The 12,636-nt window shown below is 44.9% G+C and overlaps 1 protein-coding gene across 4 annotated transcripts in view; it reads left to right on the top strand.

Moving 5' to 3' along the window:
• The window catches only part of LOC146057470 (cohesin subunit SA-2-like), a 126,004-nt gene that overhangs the window by 44,496 nt on the left and 68,872 nt on the right, over positions 1–12,636 (top strand). For all 4 annotated transcript variants that reach the window (XM_083168738.1, XM_083168736.1, XM_083168735.1 and 1 more), the window contains exons 12-14: positions 110–208; positions 884–963; positions 11,899–12,006. In XM_083168738.1, the coding sequence (XP_083024864.1) occupies positions 110–208; positions 884–963; positions 11,899–12,006 (287 nt within the window). The remainder of the gene's footprint in view (positions 1–109; positions 209–883; positions 964–11,898; positions 12,007–12,636) is intronic.

Below are 12,636 nucleotides of genomic sequence, written 5' to 3'. Positions count from 1 at the left end.
ACCGATTGATTGAATCACTGGTGTATATGATTTTATGTTGTGAGATCTCACAAGTACATTGCACTTTGCCAAAATGTGTCACCTTTTTATCATTTCTCCTTATTGTTAGATCCCAGACGTGCGCCTCAAAAGTCTGATTGCTCTACAAGGACTTTATGAGAAAAATCATCTCGTTTCCAAAATGGATCTTTTTACTACACGGTTTAAGGTATATCAACGCCTATAGTGAAAGCACAATTTTCTATGCATTTATTTTTTAAATCCCCCATATATATTTTTCCTTCAAACGATTTGTTATCTATTAATTCCAGCTTTCTTAATTACACTCTTCTCCTGCCTGTGTCATCGGTACCTTTCTTTCACTTATGCACGCATCTTTTCTCAGCCATTTGCTCTTTTATACACCTTAAGTTATGTTTGTGTTACTATTACTACACTTCTTATTTCTGTCCATTCATGTTGGAAGTACATACTGTAGTACACTAATGTACTGGCACCTAAAGGCCCCCACACACTAGAACGATTTTTTTTGTCCGATTTCCAACCGATCCTCCGATATATCGGCCAATTTTTACCGATAATCGGACGATTACTGTCGAGTATCGGGAAAAAAAATCGACCTATAAATCGGACGATCGGTCAAAAATCGGACAATCGGCCAAAAAATCGTTCTAGTGTGTGGGGGACTTTACTCAGCCAACAGGCCAATTGTTATATGCTATCCTCAATCTGTGATTATATACAGTAGCTTGGTGATCACTGATACAGGCTGAACTCATTTTAAACCAGAAAATGCTATAAAATTCTTATTTTATTTCTTGATGGAATAACACAGGCAGATTATTGTTAGGCTTGTTAATTTGTATTATTTAATGTCTCCTAGGATCGCATTGTGTCAATGACTCTGGACAAAGATCACGAGGTGTCTGTGCAAGCCATGAGGCTCCTTGTTCACATGTCGAAGTACATACTTTATTTTTTATATATATCATGCTTTTAGTATTTTGTTACCAGATCTTTGTACAATGAATCAGTACATTTACAATGGCGGCATATTACTGTTACCCAATACTTGGAGTCTAGTCTGGAGGGGAATTTTGTATTCCACCAGACCATGGAATTTAGAATGTTATTTTCAGCTGCAATCAAAATAAAATACACGGAAGCGGTACATCTGTCAGAACAGACTTAGGTCTACAGTCATTAGGTCGACCCCGGAAGGTCGACTGTCCCCAAGGTCGACATGGCTCAAGGTCGACATGGCTCAAGGTCGACATGGGCCAAGGTCGACGTGGTTTTAGGTCGACAGTCATTAGGTCGACATGAGTTTTTCACTGTTTTTTTTACCCGAATGTCGACACAGTCGACATGGACACAGTTGGAGTCGAACCGCAGCCCCTCGCTTCGCTCGCGATGCTTTGGGCACGGTGCCTCGCTGCGCTCGGCACACTATTTTATTCTCCCACCACGCCCTAGTGGATGGTAGGGCATGAAATACCGCCTGCCGGCACATGTCGGCTCAAAAAACAGCGAAAAACTCATGTCGACCTAAAACCATGTCGACCTTGGCCCATGTCGACCTTAAGTCACGTCAACATTGAGCCATGTTGACCTTTAACCCTGTCGACCTTGGGGACAGTCGACCTTCCGGGGTCGACCTAATGACTGTCGACCTAAGTCTGGTCTGACAGATGACCGTTTCCCAAATACACAATGTGTCTAGGACTTATTGAAACCTCAATTTTTTTGTTCACTGTTTTATTATAGGCATACTAATCATAACATAAGCCTATATTTACAAGCTTCTATTGCACACTATGGGGCAGATGTATGAACCAGCGTCAAGTGCAGAAATGCACTTAACGCTGGTTAACTGGGGGGATTACGATTTTCCTAATGTATTACTAGCGCACCTAACGTGCGCTAGTGTCCCCTGCAATCCCCCCCAGTGTTTAGCGGCCGGGGCGATCGATTAACAGCCCACTTCGCCAGCTCAGGGCTAGCGTTGTCCTGTCCCCCACTGCGGGGACAACGCTAGCCCTGCTTCTTGCTCGGGCTGCGCAGGAGATCTCGCGTTTTTTGCGAGATCTCGCGCATGCCCATTAGAGATGGACGGGGGGGGGGGAGCGCACTGAGCATGCGCGGGGCACCGGGGGGAGCCGATAAGGAGAGCCGTTAATGCTGGGCATAACGGCTCTCCTTATCGGCTTGCAGGGGGTTAATACATTAGCAAATAACGGGTGCCTGCTTCTCCTCGTTATGCAGGAGATGCGGGACCCGTTATTTGAGAAGTGCTGGGGGGGGGGTTAGTACATCTGCCCCTATGTTTTCTGTAATTCCTTATGTGTCTATAAATGTATTCCTTTCCACTTGCACATATTGGGCCTTATTCTAGTTGACTCTCTGACAAAATCCTTCTTAGATGGACAAAACCATCTGCACTGCAGGTGGGGCAGATGTAAAATGTGCAGAGAGAATTAGATTTGGGTGAGTTATTTTGTTTCTGTGCAAAAAAATACTGGCTGCTTTATTTTTACATTGCAATATAGAGCTCACTTTGAAGTAAAACCCCACCCAAATCTAATTCTCTCTGTACAAGTAACATCTGCCCCACCTGCAGTGCACATGGTTTTGTCCATCTAAGAAGGATTTTCTCAGAGTGAACTAGAATAAGGCCCATAGTCTCACCCAGTATTAAATACAAATTGTTCCATGTCTGAGGTTGTACTAAAATCCTAAAGGTGCCCATACACGGTGAGTTTTGCAGGTGCGATGCGCGCTCCCACAGACATCCTTCGCATGGTTCAAAAAGTATGTGCTGCACATACTTTTTGACCTATCTTCGGATCGCAACGCACGCAAATCGCATGCCATGTGATGTAGTCCAAAACGTGTATGGGCACCTTTTGAGACAAATTGGCCACCAATGGTCTTCAGAAAAGTTTAAGTAGCTGATCAAAATATATATTTATTTATATATATATATATATATATATATATATATATATATATATATATATATATATATCTCAGACTTTCTGTTGGCAAAATAGAAGGTTGTTGGTCACGTATTACAGATGCTGAGCTTATCAAAAGTTGGAAAAAAAAATATTTTTCCTTAATTTTGAAAATGTGCAGTGAGTGCATACTTTCCTACCTGACCCTCTCAATGGGGTTTATTCTAGTTCATTCTTTCTGACAAAATCCTTCTTAGATGGACAAAACCATGTGCACTGCAGGGGGCAGATGTAACATGTGCAGAGAGAATTAGATTTGGGTGAGTTATTTTGTTTCTGTGCAGGGAAAATACTGACTGCATGATTTTACACTTCAATATAGATCTCACTTTGAAGAAAAACCCCACCCAAATCTAATTCTCTCTGCACAAGTTACATCTGCCCCACCCGCAGTGCACATGGTTTTGTCCATCTAAGAAGGATTTTGTCAGAAAGAATGGACTAGAATAACCCCCCATGAGAGATACAATGCTCTGTTCCTGCACTTCCCTGGTAATGTATGATCGCCATCACCTGTGGGGAGCCAGGTAATTGATAAGAAAGGTGTTTCACCACAGGTGATGGCAATCATACATTACTAGGGAAGTCCAGGAACAGAGCATCTTCTCCCTCATGGAGAGGATCAGGTAGGCAGGCAAGTATGAGTTAGTGTAGATGGCCAATAGATCATCTCGACTGTGTGCAGATGAGCCAGTGCCCTCAGCCCTGATCTATTTTAGTACTAGCTTTGTATGAGGTAATTTATTTATTTATTTACATTTTCTTATAAAGCGCAGCAGATTCCGTTGCGCTTTACAATTGTAGACAGTGATAAAACAAACTGGGTAACAACAGACGGACTTAGAGGTAGGAGGGCCCTGCTGCAAGCTTACAATCTATACGTGCTGGTAACTGCAAAAAAGGTTGCTCTGACATGCACAGCTATTATAAAATTACAATCTTTCATCATGTTTCAAAGTGTAGGAACTTTATAAATATACATATTTGTGAATGATTTTAATTTAAGGCCATCTTTATTTTAGAGTCTAGTGACAGTCATCAATAAATGATTATGGACAATTGTTCGGAGCAAATGTATTATCTGTCACTAGAGGGCATCATATCACCTATAGTTATAGTGTCTTGATTCTTTCACAGTATTAGGACAAACTGAATGTAAAAACCCTCTGATAACTCGCAACATACTACAGGAATAATTGTGTAGCTGTAAAGCCTCTACAGTTTCAATGAAATTACAGCGCCGTAGAGCTCAGCTTTTTTTTTTATTTAACGGTACCTCTAGGCCAAAAGTTTCTTATTGAGAAATGTAGCAACATGGATTGAAGTTAGTAAATTATGTATACCTACAGTATCTGCCTTCAGTTCAGTTAGGACAGGGTTCTGTTTTGTCCACGTATTTTACGACTGGCAGCCTCCAGCATTGGTTTTGCATATTATATTATCATAAGTCTATTTAGCTATAGATCAGCAACCCGTACCACAGGCATTTACAACCTCGGTCCTAAAGCTGGGTACACACCGGTAGATATATCTGGAGATCAATCGATCTGCAGATATACACGGATCAGGCAGCATGTTCCTGTTCTGTCCGGACTGACATCACAAATGGGCGGGTGCATTTGCATGCACCTGCCCACTGAGCTGTCAATCACCAGAGGTTCTCGGCGCCGCTGTACGGGTGATCGGCAGATCATCCAAACACACAGCACAATGCACCAATACAGTATATCTTTAGATATATAGATCATCGGCTGTGTTGCAGAGTTGATGCGATATATATATATATGTGGATGACGCAGTTTACATATACAGTATATCACTAATACACACTGGCCGATGGTGCGTCGATATATCGTCTGTTCAATCGAACGGCGTTATATCAGCCAGTGTATGCACACCTTAAAGCCCCGTACACACGGGGGAGATATATTGCTCAGCAATATATTGCTAGCAATACATTGCTGAGCGATATATTGCCCAGTGTCTCCTTTTCATCAGCGACCAGAGATGGTCGCTGATGAAAACGAACCTCTGCTGGGGGAGCCGCAGAGGTAACCAGCTGGTCGCAGAAGCAAGCTCCTGCGACCAGCGATTTTAATGGGGCTGAAAACGGGAGCGCGCGCACCCGGCGATTTATCCAGCGATTTCAGCCCCTATTGCCCCCGTGTGTACACAGCTTAACAGTGCAGGTTTAAGTGATATCCAGGCTTGAGCACAGATGACTTAATTAGTTCCCAAGTTATTTTGATTTAACCATCTGTGCTGAAGACTGGACTGTTGGTGTGCCTTGAGGACCGTGGTTGGGAATGCCTGCTGGTGCACCTAGCTTGGGAACCACTGCTCCATGCATTAGCACTGCTCTCTTCCCTTCCCTCACTTACAGTATACCATTATTCCCTTACTGCTAATAGAGCTTGGGGATTGGATGGCCGCTGCGGATTTTGACTTCTGATGTAGCAGTGTATATACCTTGTCCTATGTTTTGTACTGGCTCATTTTTTTATGAACTTGACAGAACTAAAAACATGTTTACTAAAGCTGCAACTATCCATACTACTGGTACCATTCTATGTGAGCAGGCTGGGCACATTTGTGACTCCACAAAAACCTGCATCACTGTATGTACTGTAACTGTAAATGAAGGACATTATTAGGGAAATACCATAAATGTATTCTGAAGGCATAAGACATAATTGGTAAGGTCACAATGTCATTATGACCTAGAAAACAAATATCAGGATTGCCTAAATGAAGATCACAGTGTCCTGACCACTGGTCACCATGTGTCACTTGTGCCAATGTCAACTAAAGAGAAAGTACCACAATATTTTAATACGCTAAGTAAATTTAGATAACATAGAAGTTGGAAGCTATTTGATTAGAAAAATATGATTTATGTTATTTAACATTTTCCTTTTACTAGACAGAAAGGAAGTCAGTTACCCTATTTGCGCACTCTAGAGCAGCTGTATGGACAAGAGAAGAAAAAGGTCACCCAACCTTCAACATAAAACTCCAAAAACACAAAATAACTTCACCTGTCACACACACTGCACTCGCAACGTAAAAAATAACAGGATAAATTCAATTGATATATGTGGGGTTTCTTTGCTCTTTCCAGATACTGTAGTTCTCCAATCTGATAGTCTTCCTTTTTCTCCGTATTTTGAATATAGGAAAAAAAAAAGAGAATACCATATATATAGTGTAATAAGTTCTTAAACTCAGGGGAAAGTAGCTCAATATCATCCGGTGATGGTATATGATGCATAGAAGGGTGGCATACCCTACTTACACCCAATAGTAGTGAGATCCTCTTATAAAGGTTTCTTTAGAATGTGCAGGATGCCGTACTGAGATTCACGTTAAACAGATGTTGATTCTCACATCAAGGTATCTTTGCACCAGGATGTCCACCTCCACCAAGGATCTCCAAACTGTGAGGGATGATAATGAAAAGGAAAAAAAAGGGGGTGGGGGGCCGTACCCCACTTACAGTGTACAAAGTGATGCCAGACGTAAAAAGGTTTATTTTGAGAATCACCTGACCCAGAGTTTTCTACCTCACGAAGGATCACAGGCACTGTGAAACCAGAATCAGCGCTTATTTTTTTCCAGAGTGAAAGAAATGTTGTATAGGGCACCTACTACACTGCGGCCATATGTCTGTGTGACAGTGCTGCTGCCATTTAATACTAATACAGAGTGCCTCTGTATTAGCATTAAATGGCCTCTGTATTAGCATTACCAGATGTAGCAGTACATGTCAGACATAAAGGTGCAGACTAAGCAGTACATGGTGCTCCATGTCAGACATAAGGGTGCAGACGTAGCAGTACATGGTGCTCCATGTCAGACATAAGGGTGCAGACGTAGCAGTACATGGTGCTCCATGTCAGACATAAGGGTGCAGACGTAGCAGTACATGGTGCTCCATGTCAGACATAAGGGTGCAGACGTAGCCGTGCATAGTGCTCCATGTCAGACATAAGGGTGCAGACGTAACAGTGCATAGTGCCCCATGTCAGACATAAGGGTGCAGACGTAGCAGTACATGGTGCTCCATGTCAGACATAAGGGTGCAGACGTAGCAGTACATGGTGCTCCATGTCAGACATAAGGGTGCAGACATAACAGTGCATAGTGCCCCATGTCAGACATAAGGGTGCAGACGTAGCAGTACATGGTGCTCCATGTCAGACATAAGGGTGCAGACGTAACAGTGCATAGTGCCCCATGTCAGACATAAGGGTGCAGATGTAGCAGTGCATGGTGCTCCATGTCAGACATAAGGGTGCAGACGTAGCCGTGCATAGTGCCCCATGTCAGACATAAGGGTGCAGACGTAGCAGTACATGGTGCTCCATGTCAGACATAAGGGTGCAGACGTAGCAGTACATGGTGCTCCATGTCAGACATAAGGGTGCAGACGTAGCCGTGCATAGTGCCCCATGTCAGACATAAGGGTGCAGACTAAGCAGTACATGGTGCTCCATGTCAGACCTAAGGGTGCAGACGTAGCAGTACATGGTGCTCCATGTCAGACATAAGGGTGCAGATGTAACAGTGCATAGTGCCCCATGTCAGACATAAGGGTGCAGACGTAACCGTGCATAGTGCCCCATGTCAGACATAAGGGTGCAGACGTAGCCGTGCATAGTGCCCCATGTCAGACATAAGGGTGCAGACGTAGCAGTACATGGTGCTCCATGTCAGACATAAGGGTGCAGACGTAGCAGTACATGGTGCTCCATGTCAGACATAAGGGTGTAGACGTAACAGTGCATAGTGCCCCATGTCAGACATAAGGGTGCAGACTTAGCAGTACATGGTGCTCCATGTCAGACATAAGGGTGCAGACGTAACAGTGCATAGTGCCCCATGTCAGACATAAGGGTGCAGACGTAGCAGTACATGGTGCCCCATGTCAGACATAAGGGTGCAGACGTAGCCGTGCATAGTGCCCCATGTCAGACATAAGGGTGCAGACGTAGCAGTACATGGTGCTCCATGTCAGACATAAGGGTGCAGACGTAGCAGTACATGGTGCTCCATGTCAGACATAAGGGTGCAGACGTAGCCGTGCATAGTGCCCCATGTCAGACATAAGGGTGCAGACGTAGCCGTGCATAGTGCCCCATGTCAGACATAAGGGTGCAGATGTAGCAGTACATAGTGCTCCGTGTCAGACATAAGGGTGCAGATGTAGCAGTGCATGGTGCTCCATGTCAGACATAAGGGTGCAGACTTAGCAGTGCATGATGCTCCATGTCAGACATAAGGGTGCAGACGTAACCGTGCATAGTGCCCCATGTCAGACATAAGGGTGCAGACGTAGCCGTGCATAGTGCCCCATGTCAGACATAAGGGTGCAGACGTAGCAGTACATGGTGCTCCATGTCAGACATAAGGGTGCAGACGTAGCAGTACATGGTGCTCCATGTCAGACATAAGGGTGCAGACGTAACAGTGCATAGTGCCCCATGTCAGACATAAGGGTGCAGACGTAGCAGTACATGGTGCTCCATGTCAGACATAAGGGTGCAGACGTAACAGTGCATAGTGCTCCATGTCAGACATAAGGGTGCAGACGTAGCAGTACATGGTGCTCCATGTCAGACATAAGGGTGCAGACGTAGCCGTGCATAGTGCTCCATGTCAGACATAAGGGTGCAGACGTAACAGTGCATAGTGCCCCATGTCAGACATAAGGGTGCAGACGTAGCAGTACATGGTGCTCCATGTCAGACATAAGGGTGCAGACGTAACAGTGCATAGTGCTCCATGTCAGACATAAGGGTGCAGACGTAGCAGTACATGGTGCTCCATGTCAGACATAAGGGTGCAGACGTAGCCGTGCATAGTGCTCCATGTCAGACATAAGGGTGCAGACGTAACAGTGCATGGTGCTCCATGTCAGACATAAGGGTGCAGACGTAGCAGTACATGGTGCTCCATGTCAGACATAAGGGTGCAGACGTAGCCGTGCATAGTGCTCCATGTCAGACATAAGGGTGCAGACGTAACAGTGCATAGTGCCCCATGTCAGACATAAGGGTGCAGACGTAGCAGTACATGGTGCTCCATGTCAGACATAAGGGTGCAGACATAACAGTGCATAGTGCCCCATGTCAGACATAAGGGTGCAGACGTAGCAGTACATGGTGCTCCATGTCAGACATAAGGGTGCAGACGTAACAGTGCATAGTGCCCCATGTCAGACATAGGGGTGCAGACGTAGCAGTACATGGTGCTCCATGTCAGACATAAGGGTGCAGACATAACAGTGCATAGTGCCCCATGTCAGACATAAGGGTGCAGACGTAGCAGTACATGGTGCTCCATGTCAGACATAAGGGTGCAGACGTAACAGTGCATAGTGCCCCATGTCAGACATAAGGGTGCAGACGTAGCAGTACATGGTGCTCCATGTCAGACATAAGGGTGCAGACGTAGCCGTGCATAGTGCCCCATGTCAGACATAAGGGTGCAGACGTAGCAGTACATGGTGCTCCATGTCAGACATAAGGGTGCAGACGTAGCAGTACGTGGTGCTCCATGTCAGACATAAGGGTGCAGACGTAGCCGTGCATAGTGCCCCATGTCAGACATAAGGGTGCAGACGTAGCAGTACATGGTGCTCCATGTCAGACATAAGGGTGCAGACGTAGCAGTACATGGTGCTCCATGTCAGACATCAGGGTGCAGACGTAACAGTGCATAGTGCCCCATGTCAGACATAAGGGTGCAGATGTACAGTAGCAGTGCATGGTGCTCCATGTCAGACATAAGGGTGCAGATGTACAGTAGCAGTGCATGGTGCTCCATGTCAGACATAAGGGTGCAGACGTAGCAGTACATGGTGCCCCATGTCAGACATAAGGGTGCAGACGTAACAGTGCATAGTGCTCCATGTCAGACATAAGTGTGCAGACGTAGCAGTACATGGTGCCCCATGTCAGACATAAGGGTGCAGACGTAGCAGTGCATGGTGCCCCATGTCAGACATAAGGGTGCAGATGTACAGTAGCAGTGCATGGTGCTCAATGTCAGACATAAGGGTGCAGACGTAGCCGTGCATAGTGCCCCATGTCAGATATAAGGGTGCAGATGTAGCAGCGCATAGTGCTCTCAGTGATTGCAGATATGCCACATAACCCAAGTACTCTGCTTACTATAGGTTTTGGTAGGTAGTAAATGTGCCTTTAAAATACTCCTTTCTTTCTAAAGAATTCCTAGTAAGAACAGGCACAGTACATAGACTTGGTGAAAACAAAACGCTTGTCCATTTTCAAGGTACCAGTTGTAAGGTGTTAATAATTCGAAACCTGCCCTACATAAAACTACATATTTAACAAAGAAACTTTTGCAAAGGATGTATGAGAACCTTTTGAGAAATCTGAAACTATTTTGCTGTGGGAGCCTATCAGACCTTATCAAAATTATTACTGGACCTCAGCAAGTCACCGCAGACGTGCCGCCATATGTGTGTTCAGCAGACCGCACATACACAGTACCATTACAAAGGCACCAAATAAGTGAAGTGACTGCTAATCCGACAGGGAGCCATTGGTTAATTGGGGACAAAAGAGGATGACAGAGGGAGGAAAGAGTGAGGCAGTGGGTGTTTGCTTATTGAGTTTTCCTCTGTTCATGCCCTCCACGGTCATACATTAAAGTCTGTGCTCATTGCTCATCTTCTAGCCCCTCATGCACCCCTATTGCTGCTTTTTGGAACCACCCCTCCTAGTTCCTTCAGATACCCTCACCCCCTATTCTACACTTATTGACAAGAGGTTCATAACAGATTTTATTATTAATTTATAGTTTATTATATAGCGCAGCATATTCCGTTGCGCTTTACAATTTAAAACGACAGTGATTAAACAAACAAACCGACATGGAGGTAGGAGGAGGGCATGGAGATTCAGGTGAAGTGATAAAGTGTCTGTTTTTTTGTCACCGGCCAATCGGCTCCTAACTGAAGTTACAGGCTTGGTCTGAAAAATGACAGGTAGGAGCTGACTGGCCGGTGATAAAAACCGGACACTTTATCACTTCACCGAGCTTAATAAATCTACCCACAGTGTCCTGCTTATTGAGAGTTGGCTCCTCTGAGTCTGACTGCAGTCTGCCTGATTTATCTATAAATTACCTACAGATATCTGTAGAAGTGCCAGGACCTGGGAGTGCCCTTGCTGTCAGCCGTGTGCCCTCTTTGGATATCTGCAAGTAGATGATGGATCTAGGAATGCAGTCTGCTGGCAGAAGTAGCTGCTAATGGCGGGACAGGAGATGCAGAGCACTGGAGTGGTGGCAGATGGGCTGGACCCAATTTGGGGTCGCAACCAACTATTTGAAAACAGCTGCATTATACAGTCCAGAAGTTCGGACAAACATATCATACACATCTCCTAATGTGAACCACGCGCTCCCACCCCCTAACATTGGGGTCGTCCCATCTGCTGTGCCGCACAGGCGATTGGACAACCTAGTGCACAACAGCATACAGTTTGACTGATATACCACTGTCCTGCGGACGGAGGGGATTTGGGGGGAGCCTTTGATCACCCATGTTGCAAAGCAGCGAGTGATCCCTGAATAAATACAGTGCACATAAATTACAATACTTGCGATGTAAAAGCTCTTAACTTACCATTCTATATTATTTGCATCATGACATGTAATTGGTATTGCAGTATGTCAAAGGAGGATGGACCTATTCCCATGTACTAGATTGTTGCACTGCCAGTTCAGGCCATACATCATTTGGACAAGCTGAAGAATCACTGTTATTGTGTTATCACACAATGAATCGGTATTTGTTGTGCTGAATAACAATATAATATAACTGAATAGACACTGGTTTGTCTCCTTGCAGGAACTGTGAGAATCTGTTTACTGCTGAGGACTGTGAGACCTTGTACCAGTTTGTGTATGCCACACACAGGCCGCTGGCTGCAGCTGCTGGGGAGTTTCTATACAGAAGGTAATCAAAGTCCAGATAATGGCACATAGCACTGCCATAGTGTGTGACCTACACTACAGCAAAAGAACTTCCATCAATATTCATGCAGCAAACTTACTGCAAGTTGACGAAATGAAGAGCTTGTAGTGAGGTATAACTTATATTGGTGGGCAAACTAGTTTTATGGTACAGTGTTGTGGTGACACTGCTTATTTGTTTCTAGTCTGTGAAATATATTTTTTTCCTTCTGTTTTTATTCATTGCTATAGTGACCCATATATTCCATAGTTACACATGTTGTTAATGTCACTAACTGGGTTTGGTGGTGTCACTTGTACTTCTTATCCAGCAAACATTTATCTTGGGTTATTGCCGGGGAAACCCGGATTGAGGTTTGGCAGTAAAGGGTCAGATAAAAATGATCCTGGTCACGTTTATCCAGGAATCTGGACCAGGGTCCAGTTCTGCACCAAACCAGGTAATGGTGCGATATGAATAGCGCCAGCTGGGTTATGCTAGAAGTATACAGAGAGCTGGATCACCGGTGCTTGGTGATGTCATCTCCAACGTTGGCAGAAAAGGCAGATTGCATGTGGCTGTATTCTGAAGGGGGTCTACCTGCCAGCATTCCAGGTCCAGCCTGCAGTGTGA

Source organism: Crinia signifera, chromosome 2, assembly GCF_055691185.1.
Source record: "Crinia signifera chromosome 2, ASM5569118v1, whole genome shotgun sequence".
Taxonomy (NCBI): Eukaryota; Metazoa; Chordata; class Amphibia; order Anura; family Myobatrachidae; genus Crinia; species Crinia signifera.
This window is presented reverse-complemented; position numbering and strand designations above follow the sequence as displayed.